This window comes from Podarcis bocagei, assembly GCF_964188305.1.
Source record: "Podarcis bocagei genome assembly, chromosome: 14".
In the NCBI taxonomy this organism is placed as follows: Eukaryota; Metazoa; Chordata; class Lepidosauria; order Squamata; family Lacertidae; genus Podarcis; species Podarcis bocagei.
In genome coordinates, this window is record NC_138139.1 from 31,124,522 (window position 1) to 31,141,208 (window position 16,687).

The 16,687-nt window shown below is 47.7% G+C and overlaps 1 protein-coding gene and 1 long non-coding RNA gene across 4 annotated transcripts; both read left to right on the forward strand.

The window, feature by feature from the left end:
* Nucleotides 1-4: 4 nt before the first annotated feature.
* On the forward strand, nt 5-14,934 carry PALB2 (partner and localizer of BRCA2). 3 transcript variants are annotated; one of them, XM_081170340.1, is made up of 13 exons: nt 5-139; nt 1,717-1,776; nt 2,188-2,287; nt 2,994-4,661; nt 5,486-6,234; nt 7,697-7,771; nt 8,725-8,886; nt 9,176-9,261; nt 10,874-11,035; nt 11,199-11,315; nt 12,594-12,681; nt 13,305-13,453; nt 14,273-14,934. In XM_081170340.1, the coding sequence occupies exons 3-13, from the start codon at nt 2,257-2,259 to the stop codon at nt 14,505-14,507; spliced, it is 3,522 nt and encodes a 1,173-aa protein (XP_081026466.1). In that variant the 5' UTR covers nt 5-139; nt 1,717-1,776; nt 2,188-2,256; the 3' UTR covers nt 14,508-14,934. The 3 variants fall into 3 exon arrangements, with proteins under 3 accessions (XP_081026466.1, XP_081026464.1, XP_081026465.1); XM_081170338.1 differs by lacking the exon at nt 5-139 and adding an exon at nt 182-399; XM_081170339.1 differs by lacking the exon at nt 5-139 and adding an exon at nt 600-714.
* Nucleotides 9,277-10,449, forward strand: LOC308573436. The gene is made up of 2 exons (XR_014002088.1): nt 9,277-9,491; nt 9,931-10,449. It is a non-coding gene; the product is annotated as an uncharacterized lncRNA (long non-coding RNA).
* Nucleotides 14,935-16,687: the final 1,753 nt, after the last annotated feature.

A 16,687-nucleotide genomic window follows, 5' to 3' on the forward strand; every position in this document is an offset into this window, starting at 1 on the left:
CAAGGCGACTCCCCCCTCCCTTGCCTTATTCTCCATGGTGCCCTGTCTTATTTCAACATTCGGCTCTGACTAGAGCCATCCCTTTGTTGGGCATGCTCTGGCGTCGCAGCTACGGAGAATAAAGCGCAATATTAAGTGGGTGGGTGATAGCGACGCGGGAGGGGGAATGAGCCGCTCTACCTTCCGTCTCTATGGCGCTAGCTCCCGTTTCTTGACATGACGCATGCGCAGAGACATTCCCTCGCTCCAGGCGAATCTTGCGTTTCCATGGACGCCGTTTCGCTGGTTCAGCTACTGCGCAGGCGCAGCTGGCGCGAGGTGCGTGGCGCGCAGAGAGCGGGAGATATGGAGCCTCCGCGGGGCCACTTCGCGGCCCTCAACGCGCAGGAGAAGGCCCAGGTGGGCGCCGGGCGAGAGGGGCCGCGAGGGAGGGGCTTTGGCTGGAGGAAGAAAGGGCGGGAGGGTCTCTTGAAGAGAGGGGCTTTGGCCTGGCAGCTGGGGAGGTAAGGCCCGCCCCTCTCCTCTTTTCCTCTGGTAGAGATTTCAGGAGGCGGGACAAGGGAAGAGGGCCCTCACTCTGCGGTATAGAGCATGTGCTTTGCACGCAGAAGGCCCCATGGGTGGGATTTCCAGATATGGCTGGGAACCTTGGAGAGTTGCTGCCAGTCAGTGTAGACGGTACAGGCTAGATGGACTCAAATAATCTGACTTTGTGTAAGGTAGCTTCCTATGTCCTTGCTTAAACCAGCTGTTTATTTAGAACCATGTGGACTGGATTCTTCCTCAACCTTGGGTCCCAAGATGTTGCTGGGCTATCACTCCCATCATTCCTAGCCAGCATGGCGAGGGGTCAGATATGATGGGAGTTGTAGTTCAAGAACATCGGGAGACCCAAGGTCGAGAAAGATCATGGCTTGGAAGAACATTCTCACTCCAGTTTGCATACAAAAAAAGTCTGTTTTTAGTCCCCACTGGCATCTTCAGGTGGGAGTCAGAAACACCTTTGCTTGAAACCCTCGAGAGCCACTGCCACTGTTGACAATACTGAGCTAGATGGAATCTTACTTTGTAGGGAAGGAATATAAACACTTGCTTTGCACACACAAACTCCCAGGTTCAGTTCCCATCAGCATCTCCAGGTGGGAGTAAGAAAGACCCCTGTCTGAAACCCTAGAGAGCCACTGGCCCATATATAGATCCATAACTTAGCAGTAGAGCAACTGCTTGGCGTGCAGCTGGTCCCATATTCCACCTTCAGCATCTCCAGGTTGAGCTGCCCTTACCTGAGACCCTGGAGAGCCACAGCTGTTCAGTGTAGAAACACTACTGAGCTCGATAGGGCAATTTCCTATGTACTCCTTTTGGAGATCTGTTTAAACCAGCCTCCCCCAACTTTGTGCCCTCCAGATGTTAGGCCTATAACCCCTATCAGCCCCAACATCATACAGCTGTGTTGGCTGGGGCTGTTGGGAGTTGCACTCCAAAAAACCTGGAGGGCACTAGATTGAGGGAGGCCAGTTTATACTGTTAGGGATGCGGTTTTAAGTTACACAGAACCCTTCATTTTGAGTACATTGTTTTGGTGTGCAGTCTTGTGTTCCTCCTTCCTCCAGCAAGACCGAGTGTTTGGCAGTGCAGTTCATGTAGCTGCTGCCTTCCTAAATCTTGTTTTAAAACAACTTGTGGTGACCACCTTGTAACATCTTTGTCTTCCAGCTGAAAGAAAAGTTGGCCTTATTGAAAAGAGAATACAGCAAAACATTCCACAGGTTACAGGTAAGTAAACAATAGTGTCTGCCAAGGACTTATAAGCAAGGTCCTGAGGGCTACAACACGAGAGCAGGTCTTTTCTGCAGTGGCCCCTCGCTTGTGGAATGTGCTCCCTGGGGAGGCTCACCTGACTCCTTCCTTACATATCTTTAGGTGCCAGGCAAAAACATTCCTCTTCTTCCAGGCCTTGGTTAATTAAACAATCTATGGCCTTTTAAACTGGGGAGGGGGGTATTGTTTTGTTTGTTACTATAGTGTGTAATTTTGTGTTTCTGTGTTGTAAACCCCTCCTGTGATCATCTAATTAAGAGTGATGCAAAATTTTAATAAATAATAATATTTTTGGCAGAAAATGAAATCACATCTGATTAAGCACCGGTCTTCCCATTACCCTTTTTATTCTTTTTGTTTTTGTAGCGTGCTGAAAGAGCTGAAAAGGTGAACAACTATGTCAAGAAAACGGTTGCAGAGAAAAACCTGTTGCTTATGCAAGAGGAAGCTGAGGGGGACCTTGCAGGTAAGCCTGGAAAGGCAGATCCATGGTTCTTTGGGTGATTATCTGTCCTGATGAAGTCATTGCTCCATGGCTCTCACTCTTGTATTATAGGCTCATTCTACCTTTCCCAAAAGGCAGAGCACTTTTTGTATTGCACCCAATGCTGTTCTTGGGCAGGCCTCTTGGGCTGTGGACTAAGTGAGACCATTACAGGGAGATGCCATAAAACTTAAATTAATTTTTCTTCTGTTGTTTCTGCTCCAAAACTTTGCATTGTTGAGATCTTGGATTCTGTTCACTTAGAATCCCGCACATTTTCTGTTTGGCTATGTACAGATGAGGCCTGGTGTTCCAGTTCAGAACTAGCCCCTTACTCTGGGGTATTTGTGAGTGCTTATTTTCTAAAATGAGGGGAACTGGGACTAAAGCCATCTTGAAAATTGTGCTGGGTGGACTAAGGACTGTGAACTCAGTTCTAGCACTCAATTATTTAATTCTAAGTGTTTTTTATACCTGACTCTGTTTGATGAATCTCTGGGTTTTAATTTTTAAAAAAGGAAAGTTGATTTGTCAAGCCTGAACTCTGCTCTCCACTCTTTAGGAAGTGAAACAGAGTCTTATGTTAAACTGCCTTTGTAGTTTTCAACTTTTTTGATTAAAATGCACTTCGTTTTGCTGTTCTGTGTGCTCCCTTGATGGCAGTGTGCTGTTATTTTTTCCTTCACAGATGGTGGCTGTTCAAAGAAGAGCGCTGCAAAAGCTGCATCAGTCACCTTCAAGCCTGAGGCCTTCAACCAAGAAGACAGCTTGCGAGGAAACTTGAGTTCTTCGTGTAGCAACCAGGACCGCAAAAGGGTTCTTTTTAGTCCTGTTCTTAAGAAAAACCAGAATAGTTTGTCAAGAAGTAGAACCAAAGTGCAACAGAGAGCATCTTTGGCTTTGGAGGAAAGAGAAGAATCTACATGGGATGCACCTCTGGGAAATGTGGGACCCCAGCCAGAGAGCTCCCAGGGCTCCAGGTCGCCAGTTTTCAACAGAAGTGACAGTTTATGGACGGACCATAGCATCCCAGTGGCCTCCTCAGGGAACACAGCTGAAGAAGGAAGAGGCAGTGATGTTTCTCCTGTGTTGCTGCATCTGGATTGTTTACAGGAAACATCTGGGCAAGCCACTTTTCTTCATGATCTGTCGCGTGAAAACCAGGAGTCTTCACCTGAGCATCTTTGTGAGGAAGGCCTGTTTGATAGCTCTGGAGGTCCAGCTGTCAATAATATTGTGTCACCTGCAGACATGCAGATTGAATCTCCACAGATGGAGAAGGAGGCAGGCCAATCTGCAGGCTTAGCTGTGACCATTGAGGCTGCCTCTCATACACATGGAATGCAGCAAGAAGGCAGCCGATGCCAGGAACCTCAGAAATTGGAGCTCAGCGGCGGTGACGCTCCCACCAGCAAGCCCAGTGGAAATGGTTTAGGGGATCAGCTTGAAGAAACTGGATCTCCCCTCCTGGATAGGGCTCCAGCCACACCTGCTAAGGATGTGCTGAGCTCATGCACAGTAGTTGAGGGGCTCCTGTTTCCTGTTGAGTATTACGTAAGGACAACACGGCGAATGTCCAGTCAACAGAGGGAGGTGAACTTGGCGGCCGTCATTCAAACCCAGCTGGGCAAAAGTAGGAAAGGACAGAGAATTGTGTGCAAGGAGAAGAGCACAGATCCAGCCTCGTCGTCCTCCCAACGGCAGACAGAAAGTGGTGAGCAGAGGGAGGCTGTTCCTCTCCCATTTCCCGATTCTGGTGCCAGCCCTGGCACTTCTCCTCTTCAGTCTCTTTCTAATGAGAACACATCTTCCAGCGGGGATCTAGTACAGAGTGAAGGCCTAGTGCAGCCCAGAAGAAAGAGAAGGCTGAGAGGGAGGTCTAATCACAAGGCCTTGTCCGCCGCAGCAGAGGACCCAGCAGAGAATGTGGAGCTGACAATTCCTAAGGTTGATAGTTCTCTTGTGCCAAGTGAAGCTCAGGGAAGGAAGGAAAACCACCATGGAAGAGACAAAGCCACAGTGCTTTACATTACAGCTGGTGGCAGCGTGGAATCCAAGCCGAGTGGCAGAAAATGGCCGGCAGAGTCTGCAGTTTCTGCTTCCACACACCCTGAGACTGAGTTAGAGACTGTCCATGTCTCACAGGTGGTGAACTCAAAGGCCAGTGTTCCCTCCAGCTTCATGGGAAGCCTGGAAGAAAATGACAAGACATGTTGTCCTGACAGTGGGTCTCCTGAGCAGGCTGGGAATTGGAACAACGCTGGGGTCAATCTGGCACGAGTGGATAGAGACCCCTTGCCTCACTATGCACCCCTAGTTGCCTCTGTAAAATGCAAGCGGAGGGGAGCACCCCGAGGTATGTGCCCCCTGGACCCAGAGCTCGTTCAGCTTTATCACCCAGGGGCAGCTTGGGGAGGGGGCTCCTACTTGGTCCCTTTAGAGCAAGGGTCGCCAATGCAGTATTTGTGGGCACCACAGTGCCCACCTATTTCTCCAATGGCTCTCAAGAAAGGCCTCAGTAAATATCCCCTTGGGAATATTTTGCTCATTTCCTGTGTACACTGGCTTAGCTTCTTCAGTGGAGACCCCTCCCCATGAGGCAAGTTGAGAAAGCTCCCTTAGGTGGCGTATTTTCATGAGGGTGGGTGGGCTGACCTGCAGGATCTCCTTAGGAAGTTCTTTGTGACTGGCCCCTTTGAAGTGAGTTGGAGGTGCTGTGCAGCTGGCACACAAGAGGAGCTCCCTGATTGATTGATTGATTGATTGATTGTGCCCCATACTAATTGGGGATGGGGAGGGTTTTTGGATTTCCAGCTTGATCACTATATGCTAATTTTACAGGCCCCTTGGTGGTCTTTGATATTTCCCCATTGTTTTGGGGCCTTATGGAGCTGGGGGATGGGGGCAGAGGACAAGGCTTTTCAAAATGTCCCTGGAAGCACACAGGTCCTTTGCATCTGTCCATTTCTTCCAGGAGAATCCTGAGATGCAGGGGAGTTCACAGCTTAGAGCATCTAGGTGATTCAGCAAAGGACACCTGAGAGCATGTTTCGAACCAGCAGGTCTCCTGCTGCTAATTTGAAGCAGGGTGGCTTTAAGGATCCCAGGAGCCCTTCTAGAGTAAGATCCTCACAACTGCAGTGAATGACAGGCTAAGCTGTTTCTCTTTTGTATTTGCAGGTAGAAGGAGGGCCAGCCTGCCTGTGGAATCTCGGGATCCTACCTCACTTTACCTCTTTGGGACAGGTTCCCCCAAATTGTCCCTTCCTTTTCATGGCAAGAGAAGTAAGATGTCCAGTCTTGAATGGCTGCCCTGTGGCTTAGAGCTGCAAGAATTCCACCTACCTGAAGATGAATTTGGGCTCCTTAAACTGGAAAAGCTCAAAGCCTGTGCTGTAAATCTGCCGGAGACTTTTGACACTGGCCAGTCAGCCAAGTGCCTCCAGGACACTAGTGGGGCTGGCTTTGAGAAAGATTCAGCACTAGGAGAGAATCCCATTTCCCTGGAGAAAGAGCCACCCTTTCCAGTGGGCTCCCCTCGGAAAGCTCTTCCATCAACTGAGTTGTTCCTCTCTCTAGCCCTGGAGGGTGTCCCAGAGTCCCAGCTGCCTACCCCAGTTTTCCCCCGTTTGGGGGCAACCCCAGCCTCCCAGGCCTTGCCAGGCACACCTGGCGCATCTGCTTTGCAAGCTCATGCCAGCCCTGAGCCAGGGGACTCTGCAGGTATTTCTGCCTTGCCCAGGAGCAGGCAAGAGGAAGAAGAGGGAGGTGGCGAAAGGATGCCCTCATTGTCACAAGGCCAAAGGGAAAAGAGCTGGAAGCCTGATGAGGACATGGCCAGCTTTGAAGAAAGGCTGCTATCAGCTGGCGAGTCTGTTGAGTGTTACAAGGAATCCCCCAAACAGGAAGAAAGAGCAGAGGAGCCTCTGGTTGGTTGGTTGGTTTATTCATACAATTTCTCTGCTGCTTTCCAGTGTACAAACAATAATCAACAAGAGCAGAGCATCATATTTACAGCACAAGTTATATAATTAAGAGTTTTCAATAAAACAAAAGAGCAGCTAAAAATGCAGCTGAACATTATTACTCACTCCACCCACATTCTGCTGTAATTATCAATCAGTGATTGCACACTCTTGCTGGGTAGTACCAACTGCTCTCTGCTTTTGGTCATAATTGTAGAGGTCTCTGGGATTCCCAAGGAGAAAGCAGAGGCGTTTCTGTCAGAGCTGCAGGCTTGACCTTCCCGGAACTGCAGTTATAATCAAAACTCGCTCCCTTGTGTACCTCTTTCTTTCCTTTCTCTTGGCTGCCTCCAGAACTCCATGACACTCCCTGTTCTTTGGCCCTGCCTAAGTTTCCCACAGCCTCTCTGTGTCTTTCCCTTTCTTTGCTTCCATGTCTTGCCCGTTTCTCCCTCCCTTCATCCCTCAGTCTCTGCCCATTCCTCAGGTTCTTGTTGCCTACTGTGCCCTCTTTCTTTGGTCACCTTCACCTGGAGTTCACTTGGGTCCCCTTAGCTACCCATCCCTCAACATTCCTGCCTACTCAGCCTGTTTCTGCCAGCACCTCTCTCCAGTCATTCAGCCCTGTGTGAGAGTCCCCCCACCTTTCCCAGCCAGATCGACTTCTCTTTCACAGAAGCTGCATCAATTGCCAGGGTACTGTGGCTGAAACCTTATCTCTGAGCAGGTAGAATGTTCATCAGCATTCCAAGACCATTCCCAGCAAGGGGCAAGTCACTGTTGGTTTTTAGCCTACTAGGTGCGGAATACCCTTGCGTCCAAAAGAAGGCAACCTAGTTCAAGTTTCCTCCCTTAGGCAGGATATTTCATGCATAAATCCTTGGTATAGCCTACCTTGAGTGGGGGACTTCTGTTGCTCCACATGCTGCTGAACTGCATCTCCCAACAGCCCCTTTAGGCATGATGGGAGTTGCAGATCAACAAAATGTGGAGCACCAAAGGTTCCCCACCTCATTCAAGGGGTTGGAATATTGAGAGTTCATGTTTCACCTTAACTTCCTGGAATCTTGATTTGGGACAACTGTGCTTGTCTGCCCAAAATCACATTTCTGCAGATGTAATAATAATAATATATTTTATTTATATCCCACCCTCCCTGGCCGGAACCAGGCTCAGGGCAGCTAACATCAAAATATATGATACATTAAAACATTTACAGTTTTGGCAACTCAGTACACTCCAATTAAATAAAACCAAACAAATCTAGCCAAACATCAAGTACCTATCTGACTAATTAACAATTATTGCATTGCTTATCAACCTACTATTAGCATTCCAGGTGCCTGGCACTTAAGAGGCAGGTGGGAACTCTGCTGCCTGGAAGCCATATGGTTCTTCATTTTATTACCTTGATGTTTTATTGCAGAACGAAGTGGCCATAGAAGACCCAGCGGACGACAGCCAGAGAAAAGGGAGCTTGCAGATGACCTCAAAACTAAAGGTTAAAGAAGAAAACCATGTCACTTTTTAAAAAAGTGCTTTACTGATGTAAATGCACGTCTGCACTTTTTTTTTTTTAATGCCTTGTTCGGATTCTACCTACTTCTGCACACAGATGTGTCCTTCCCCTGCCCCGGAGGTTGGGCCCTGTATGGACAATGTTATTCAGGCTTGCTAGGACTGATTCACGCTTTTGTTTATTTTTCCTTTTATATGCTTTTATTCTGTTTTATTGGTTTGGGTTTTTCATTATAATGGATATTGTATTTATATTGTACGTAGCTTACACTGCTTAGGGGTTAAAAAAATTAAGCAGCTCAGAAATGGTTATGAATAGGTAACAAAATATTGTAGAGGAGCAGATAGCCAGTTAACTGTGGAGTGAGAGGAGTGGCACAGTGGCCCCCACCCTCTTGGGTACTCTCCTTTCTCTTGCATCCTCCCATCACACTCTCCTTTCCTAGGACAGGCCTCCAGGATAGTGCCAAGAATCCTGCTTTTTTTTTTTTTTTGCATGTGTGTGTGCGGAGGACAGAAGTATTGTAGTTGGGTGCCCATGTGTGCTCTCCTTCTCAGTCTCAGGAGGTGGGGAGGAAGCGGAAGGGCAGGATTAGCCGGGTTCAAGTACTTGATGTCGTCTCGGCATCTGGCATGAACAGGGGAAAGGCCTTTAGAAATGAAGTACCGGGAGACCACATCTGGTCCATATTGGGAGGAAGGCCTGGATATGCAGGTGCTTTCCTGGCAAGCTTGAGCCTCGGCCCCTTTATTGAGCTAGCCGCTGGTCTGGTGCCTGCACGTGCCCAGTAAACTGTTTTCCCCTGTGTAGGGGAGCACCAACCCCTTGCTGCTGCTGGAGGAAGCTCTTTGTGGCGCAAGATTTGCCTTTGCTGGCAACATTTCCCTCCCGCCCACCTTCCCCCCTATTGATTCTTTTTCTCTTGTTTTGTACAGAGCTGCTCTGGTTCATGCTCAGTGGACGTGAGCACCGTGTGGTGGGAGGCCGCTGACTTCACAGCACTGTGTGTTGTGACAGCTTGTGAGGCTTCCGTTTCCCTCTGGAGGCATCTGGAGTCCGGCCACTGGGGCTGTGTGCACACCTGGCACTTTACAAAGGTTAGAAAGAAGGGGTCTTTACTCCTGCTGAAATAGAATATGTGTGGTCTGCCCCATGGTGGCTATCATAGCACCAACAACTTGCTGCAGTTGCCCTTGAGTAACTTCTGGAAACAAGAACTGGCTCTGGGCTTCTTCCCATTGGAGCATCCGGTTGGCCCTTGGGAGAGCAACATGCAGGACTAGATGGGCCCCCCTTTGGTCTCTTCCAGCAGCCAGGCTCTTGTCCTGGAAGGGGGAGCACGGATGAGAAGGAAGAGAGTTGATTCTTGTTACTCTGGTTCCCCAGGTTCCGGTCATTCAGATTGTCCCTCTTCCAGGTGTCCAGAGCCTTGTGTGTGTTGCATTGGGAGGACTGGAGATTTCAGAGATCAGGTGAGTTGCACTTGTTTTCAGAGATCCAAACTCTGTGTTCCTCCGCAACATAATCATTGTGCATCTTAAGTGTTACTTTAAAAATGCTTTTTGGGCTCTGAGTAGAGGCCAGCTCTACTGCTGTGGCCTTGAAGAAGGAACCTTGACAGTTAAGTCTTTGTGGTTATTTCGGAGTGCTGCTGCAGAGAAGTGAGATTGACCCTCTTATAACATGATGCTCTGCTCTTTGGGTATTGTCAGGGAACTGCCATCAGAGGGAAGAGGACAGGAAAGTCGCTCCAGTGATGCAGGGGAGGGAACTAGCAAGGAGAGAGAGAGGGTTCCCACGGGGGAAAGAAATCCAGGGGACACCAGGGAGAAAGGGGAAGCCGAGAGCAAGGCGGAGGGGAGGCTCAGAGACTCTTCCAGTGAAATCAGCGGAGAGAGCACAGGACCTCCGCTTGGCACGCCCACGCTGCGCAGAAGGCTTCCACGCAGGGAATCTAGGCAGAGACTTGGAGTCAAACAACTCCTATGTTGGCGCAAATTTAGGTCCCGCCCACTGACGGATTCTGCCAGTGACTAAGACAGTCGCGTTTCAAGGGCTGTCAACCGGGGAAAGTTTTAGCTACAGGGCTAGCTTGGAGCAGTTTGCAGTTTACGCACAAGCAACCCCAATTCCCATTACAGGTATTAATAACTCATCCAATTGTACTTCTGTTAGGCCGGCTGATATGTCACAAAATAGTGTGCAGACTCTCGAGCGCACCTCGTTTGTGTCTCTCCCCCTACCCCACTTTGCATTGCTTGCCATCTAGCCTGATGGAGATCTCCTAGAAGTTATGTCTACCAACTAGAATAGCTTTAAAAGAGTAGGATAAGGCCATGAATGGCTACTAGTCATGATGGCTATGTTCTACCTCCACTTTCAGAGGAAGCATCCTCTGAATACAAGTTGTTTGGAATCACAAGCGAGGAGAGGGCTGCAGTTGCACTCAGGTTCCCCTTGTGGACTTCCCAGAAGCATCTGGTTGGCCTCTATGATGCTGGACAAGATGGGCCTTTGGTATTTGGTCTGATTCAGCAGGGCCTTTTTTATGTTGTTAGTTTTGGAGAACTTGAAAGCTTGCACAGTATTTTGCGACATTTCAGCAGGCTTAATAAAGGTATTTCTCTAATTCGGATTTTGCAATGCTTCTTACAGACCAGTACAGTTACCTTTCACCTTTTCAGCAAGCGGTGCTACAGGTTACTGAGTTACCACAGTTATGCATAGAAAAAGACACAAGAAACCTCCCATCAATGACTTTGTGGCCTTTGGGAGAAGCAGAAATACAGAATTTCCTTGCAGTGCTCTGTAAAAGAGCTGAACATAGCAGACCCTTTTCATAGTGAACATAAATACACCCAAATCTCAGAAGTTCACAATACATACTGTAAGACAGAGACAAGGAATTATGAGGGCTGCCTTGTCAAATAACCCTGTTTTTCTTGCACGGTAGCACAGAGATGTTACCAATACACTAAGGTTCTCAGCATACCTGCCTGAAGTAAGTGCCGTTGACATAAGGGGGGGGATTATAAACATGCTTGGAGTCGGGGCCAAAAGCTACCATGTCACCTTTTCTTCCAGGTTCTTGTTTTATTCTTCTGAAGATGGCTGTGTTAAGCAACCCCTCATCAAAACTGGAAACATAAATGCTGTCCTTGGACTAAAGAATAGGAGGCTGGTCAGTAGTTGTGGGTCACTCCAAGACCAAGAAGTGGAAGTCCTCTCTTTCTCTGAGACAGGAAGGTGAGAGGTGGCAGCAGTGGGAAAGGAAAGTTGGTGTTGGGGTGGGGGTTCCACTGATCTCCTGGAGCAGCAGCAGAGACAAAAGGTGTTTTGCTGTCTTTGAGGCGTCTTCTACTTCTTTCAGCTTGGTTTCAACATCCCTGGGGGTTTCTTTTGTTTCTAGGAGTAAAGGGAGGCAGGCTTTGATGCCTCCTGAAGAGACTGTTTTGGCTTTTGCTGAAGTGGATGGGATGGAGGAGGCTTTAATTGCCTTGACTACCACAGATTGCTTGGTGGTCTGGTAAGCATCTGTATGGAGTTTACTTGCACCACTGCCAGAACAAAGTTTTTCTTTAAATCTAAAAACTTACAAGTGTCCTAAATTAATGAGACTCTGATGTTTGACTTATATTTCATAAGGAAACCAGAAGAAAGCTACACTGCAATTTTATAAACATATATTCCACCCCCACTCACATGGGAGGAAATATTTATTTGTGGGGAGAGGAGACTAGTAAAGGACACTTTAAATATTTTTAAATGGTTTTTTAAAAATTAAGACTTGGTAATTCAACAGCATGTGTTTGTCTTATATTTTTTAAATTTTGGGGTGGGATGGAAACAGTATTTTTAACATGCTAATCTTAGTAAGTCCAGAAAGTCATGATTGATAGTGGATTTCCTGTGAACAGTCCTGAGACCTGTGGGTATAGAGTGGTAAATTACTACTACTAATAATAATACTACTAATACAGTTGTACCTTGGTTTTTGAACAGCCTAGTTCTCAAATGTTTGGCTCCCAAACGATCGAAATCCAGAAGTGACTGAAACTCTCTTGGGTTTCAGACTGGGGAGTTTCTTCCAGCCCTACCTGGAGGGGCTAGAAATTGAACCCAAGACTTTCTGAATGCAAAACAGGTGCACTACCACTGAGCTACAGGCCCTTCTTTGTAACTTGTCCCTCTCTCAGAGGCAGGGTTTTGTTTCCCAGGCTGCCTTCATGGCCATTTATCCCGAGGAGGGCCTGTTCAAGTGGTTTGGTGCAAGGATGCCAAAGAACGATGCGAAAAACAGCAGAATGGTCAGTTCTAGTGCTTTATTAAAGCAAGGTGTAAACTTACAACACAGCCTGAAGAGACCTGCTGCCTTTACAGACTCAGGGCAGATACCGAAACAGCAAGCAGCCATCATGACTTGTCTGCAAGGTGCTACTATGTTAAGCATTACTTATACACAAAGCAAGCTACGCAAGCTGGCGTCAGTAGCCCAGTTAACACCCCTGGCTTAGAGGCCCCTTCCCAGCTCGCATTCATCTCCTTGGATAAGGGAGTAGCTGACAGGCAGCCGGTGGGAGAAGTCTCTCCTCACCTAACTGAATCAAAACAAAGGCTTCAAAGCAGATAAACATATGTGACCTCATTTTTGCAGCGACTAACAATTAGTCTTGGGGTTATCCTGACTATCAAGATGGTGTTTACAGGCCTTCCAAAACATTTTCACAGTTTGATTCTACACACCACCTCCCCTTTTGCTGCACTCTGTACAGGAGCAGGTGACATTTGCTTTCTCCTTTTGCAGGAACTTGACAACTGGGCAGCTGCTGAGAAAGGTGCCCCTTGGTTCTTCCTACCCAGGATCTGTCTGCCACAAAGCCTATTCTGACTCGGTATGTCTCTTAAAGCAGGTTCTGCTCTGTGAAATAAACAGTGCTGCAGTTTGGGCTAGGTCAAGGAGCAAGGCATCTTGGGGAAAAGGGGATCTGGGATTCAAGTTGCACCCTTGCACTTACCTCTCCTGTGCCCTCCCCTGATGTTCTTGTCTTTGTGTTGCACTAGCTCCCTAGCTCTAGACACCACCAAGGTCCAACTTTGACCTTGAAGGCCCTAAATCCCTTTAGTTCTGCATTCCTAGGAGGTTGCCTTCCTTCCTACATCCCATTGCAGTGTAAGGCATCAGCAAAGTCTCCATCAATATAGCCTTCTGTTCCCTGGGTTAAAATGTTTCTGGATTGGCATCTAAGAGCTAGACCACAACATTTCCCGATCTGAGATTTTAACAGAAGCTCTGCTTTCAGTCAGGTTTGCAGCAAGCTGCGTGCACCTTTCAGACTGCAGCATGCCTTGAGTCTTTGAGGTGGGTTAGAAACAGAGTCACAATCTTGTTAAGGGGGTACCACTTTCCTGAGCCCTGGTTATCCTCTCCCTCCCCCTAGTTCCACCACCAGTCGCTGCTACTTTTGTTGCTTGCTGAATTGATATTTCCACTTGCTTTTCCTTCCTTGTGGATCAGGGCCTCCTGTTCGTAGTTCTGAGCCACCCGCATGCCAAGGAGAGCAACTCATGGGTGAACCCTGCCTTCCAGGTGGTTGTGCTCAACCCCAAGACAGCGAGGAGTGCCAGGCTGATGTCCTTATCCCTTCCCCTGGGAATCACAGGAAGGCAAGTTGTTGTTGTTTGCTGTTGTTTCCATAAAACCAGCAGTTAGAGCAGATTGCAGCCAAACTAGGGTATGGGGATCTGACTGCCCATTTAGCTCATTTCTTCCTACTCTGGCTGGCAGCAGCTCCCAGGCTCTCCGGCAGAGGTGTCTCCCAGTCCTGCTACCTCTGATAAGGTTAACTGAGCGCAGCAAGGACTGGGGATGTCCTGTATTCAAGGCACATGCTTCCCCTCCCCCACTTTCTTTCCAGCCCAGTGGAGCTACATTCCTGTTGATGCTTCTGTAGCTCTAGGTCACTGGGAGGGCACTGCCTCCTTCCTGCCAGCCTCCTGTGTAAATCTGATTTTAAGCACTGGAGCTTCCTGGACTCTGGTGAAGGGAGCTGCTTCCTCTGCAGCTCTTCATGTCAGGAGTTCCTAATGAAGCCTCTGCTGGCGTGTGTCATGATGGGTTATCGTTCAAGTGCAGACCACTTTCTGCTTGCCACCTTCTCTGCCCTTTGAACATCCTGGACCTCTTCCACAAACAGCTTTTTTTCCTGGTTGATAATGAGGGTCATTAAAACATGCTGTAACTTCCACTTCTATTTAAGCAGGCTTTTTAAGGATCCAGATTTTACTGCACTGTTGTGATTTTAACAGTGATTATTGTTGTGTAAAGTTGTAGAAAAGTGTTAAATCTGTTTTTAATCGTGTGAGTCCTCTGTGTTTCTTGTTTTTATTTTGACTTTATGCTCTTGCATTTTAGTTCTACTTTTAAAAAATAATAATAGTTATGTTATGGGGCAGCATTAATCTGGATATTGCTTTTGGCTCTAGGTACTTGGAGGGTGAAGTGAAGGGCGCTTCTGCAGCAGCTGTGCTAACATCTGGAACCATTGCTGTCTGGGATTTATTTTGGGGGCAGTGCACGGCTCTGCTGCCCCCCAACTCCGAAGGGAGCTGGTCTCTCGCCAGGTGGTCTGTCACTGACACTTGTCTGCTGGCTGGGCAAAAGGACGGCAGTGTTTACATTTACAGTTACACAACAGCTTTGAGGGACTCGCTTGGTTAGATGAGTTAATTTGGACAAGATTTCCTGCACTTGAACAACATGTAAGGACTGGTGGATCCATTTCTCCAAAAAGTTGAATGCTTTCAAAAGTGTTATGAAGTGGCCTTAGGAGAAAGTTATATTCTGTTTATTCTGGCATTGCCAGTATAGTTGTGCCTGCTGGGGCCAATGGTAGTTTTATCCCAGAAGGCTGGTCTCAGGAATTGATAATGGGCACGATCCACTTTGAATGTTTTCTCTGCATACCCCAATGGGTTTCCCTGGGCACAGCATTGTGCAAAATCTATTGTTCTTACTGTTCACCCCCTTGACAGGCTTTGAACTGTTAAAAACATTTTCTGGAGTGTCTTAAATGTAATATTAAAATTTCTTTTTCAAAAAATGTATAAAGTTTTCTAGGTGATGGGTTATAAATTGCCTAAAATTTTCCAAGTGCTGTATGTGTATCATTGAAAGATAAGACAGTCCATTCACCCAGCCTCACAGTGGTAATAGACCCAAAAGAAAAGAAAGAAATAATAGACACAACAGAAAAGGAAAAGGTAATGGGGAGGGAAGAAGAAAGCAAGTGTTGGAACAGCTAATCCTTTACTGTTCATTATGATGTCTCCCTCTCCATAATTATCCTCCTGGGCTGCAGATAATGGTCTACAGATAGCTGGCATGAAAGTGGAATGGAGTACAGTGGTACCTTGGTTCTCAAATTTAATCCATTCTGGGAGTCCATTCGACTCCTGAAACGGTTCGAAAACCAAGGCATGGCTTCCGATTGGCTGCAGGAGCTTCCTGCACTCAATTGGAAGCCACAAAAGCCACGTCGGACGTTCAGCTTCTGAAAAACGTTCGCAAACCAGAACTCTCACTTCCAGATTTGCGGCATTCGGGAGCTGATTTGTTCGGAAGCCAAGCCATTTGACTACCAAGGTACCACTGTATTTGAGATTTCAGGCACACATCTTCAAATTTCTAAAGGACTGTCTCATGGAAGATGGAGCAAGTTTTCTCCTGCTCTGGAAGGTAGGACTTGAACCAATGGCTGCAAACTCCAAGAAAGGAGATTCCAACTAACCTTCAGGAAAAAAACTTTCTGACAGTAAGAGCTGTTTGTTTGACAGTTTGGAACGGTCTCCTTTGGAAGGTTGTACACTCTCCTTCCTGGGAGTTTTTTAAGCAGAGGTTGGATGGCCATCTGTCATGGATGCTTTAGCTGAGTTTCCTGCATTGCAGGGGTTGGATTAGATGACCTTTGGGTTCCTTCCAACTCTACAATTCTGATTCTATGGGGGATCCCTGCCCTCCTCGGCACAAAGTAAGTAGAGAGGATCTGGGGTGCTGTACTGCACCTGACTGGTTCCTCTTGTTCCTACCCTCCTGCTGTCGTAGACTGAAAATTCTATTGACAAGAATGAGGCTTCCAGACTGTTTCCCATAAAAAGAATGAAAAAAATCCTGGAGGTTTAGCATAATGCTAAATGTAATGATGAAAAAATGACTCCCTCTACAGTGAGAGTGGGGAAGCTTTGGCCCTCCTGATGTTACTCCCATCAGCCCTAGTAAAAAAGGTACAGTAAAGGTAAAGGACCCTTGGAAAGTTAAGTCCAGTCAAAGGCGACTATGAAGTGTAGCAGTCATCTCACTTTCAGGCCAAGGGAGCCGGCGTTTGTCCATAGACAGCTTTCTGACTAAACCACAAGCCGGAGCGCACGGAAACACCATTTACCTTCCCGCTGCAGCGGTATCGATCTACCTGCACCGGCATGCTTTCAAATTTCTAGGTTGGCAGGAGCTGGGACAGAGCAACGGGATCTCACCCTGTCATGCGGATTGGAACCACCAACCTTCTTATCGGCAAGCCCAAGTGGGCCACCTGCGTCCCTTACCAGTCCTAGTAAGCGTGGCCAATGACCAGGGATGTTGAGAGTTGTAGTTCAGCAACCTCTGGAGTGCCAAAGGTTTCCCACACCTCTACAATGATCAGTGGGGGTGGGAGGCTTTGTGTGTGTGTGTGTGTGTGCGCGCGCACATGCACACATGCACTACACAGCTATACCCTCTGCAGGCATGTGTTCCCCAAAAGGGTTTCATCCTGTCCATGTGCCCTGCAGGCTGGCTTTGTTAACTGGTGGCAGGGTTTCAGGTAGGAGTCTTTCCTAGTGGTGGCGTAGCGTGGGTTGTCAGCA

Excerpts from the sequence above, each read along its gene's own strand:
- PALB2 (XM_081170338.1), top strand. The coding sequence starts at position 217 with ATGACGCATGCGCAGAGACATTCCCTCGCTCCAGGCGAATCTTGCGTT. Across the intron at positions 400-1,716 it reads ACGCGCAGGAGAAGGCCCAG|CTGAAAGAAAAGTTGGCCTT; the intron begins GTGGGCGCCGGG and ends TTTGTCTTCCAG. Across the intron at positions 1,777-2,187 it reads AAACATTCCACAGGTTACAG|CGTGCTGAAAGAGCTGAAAA; the intron begins GTAAGTAAACAA and ends TTGTTTTTGTAG.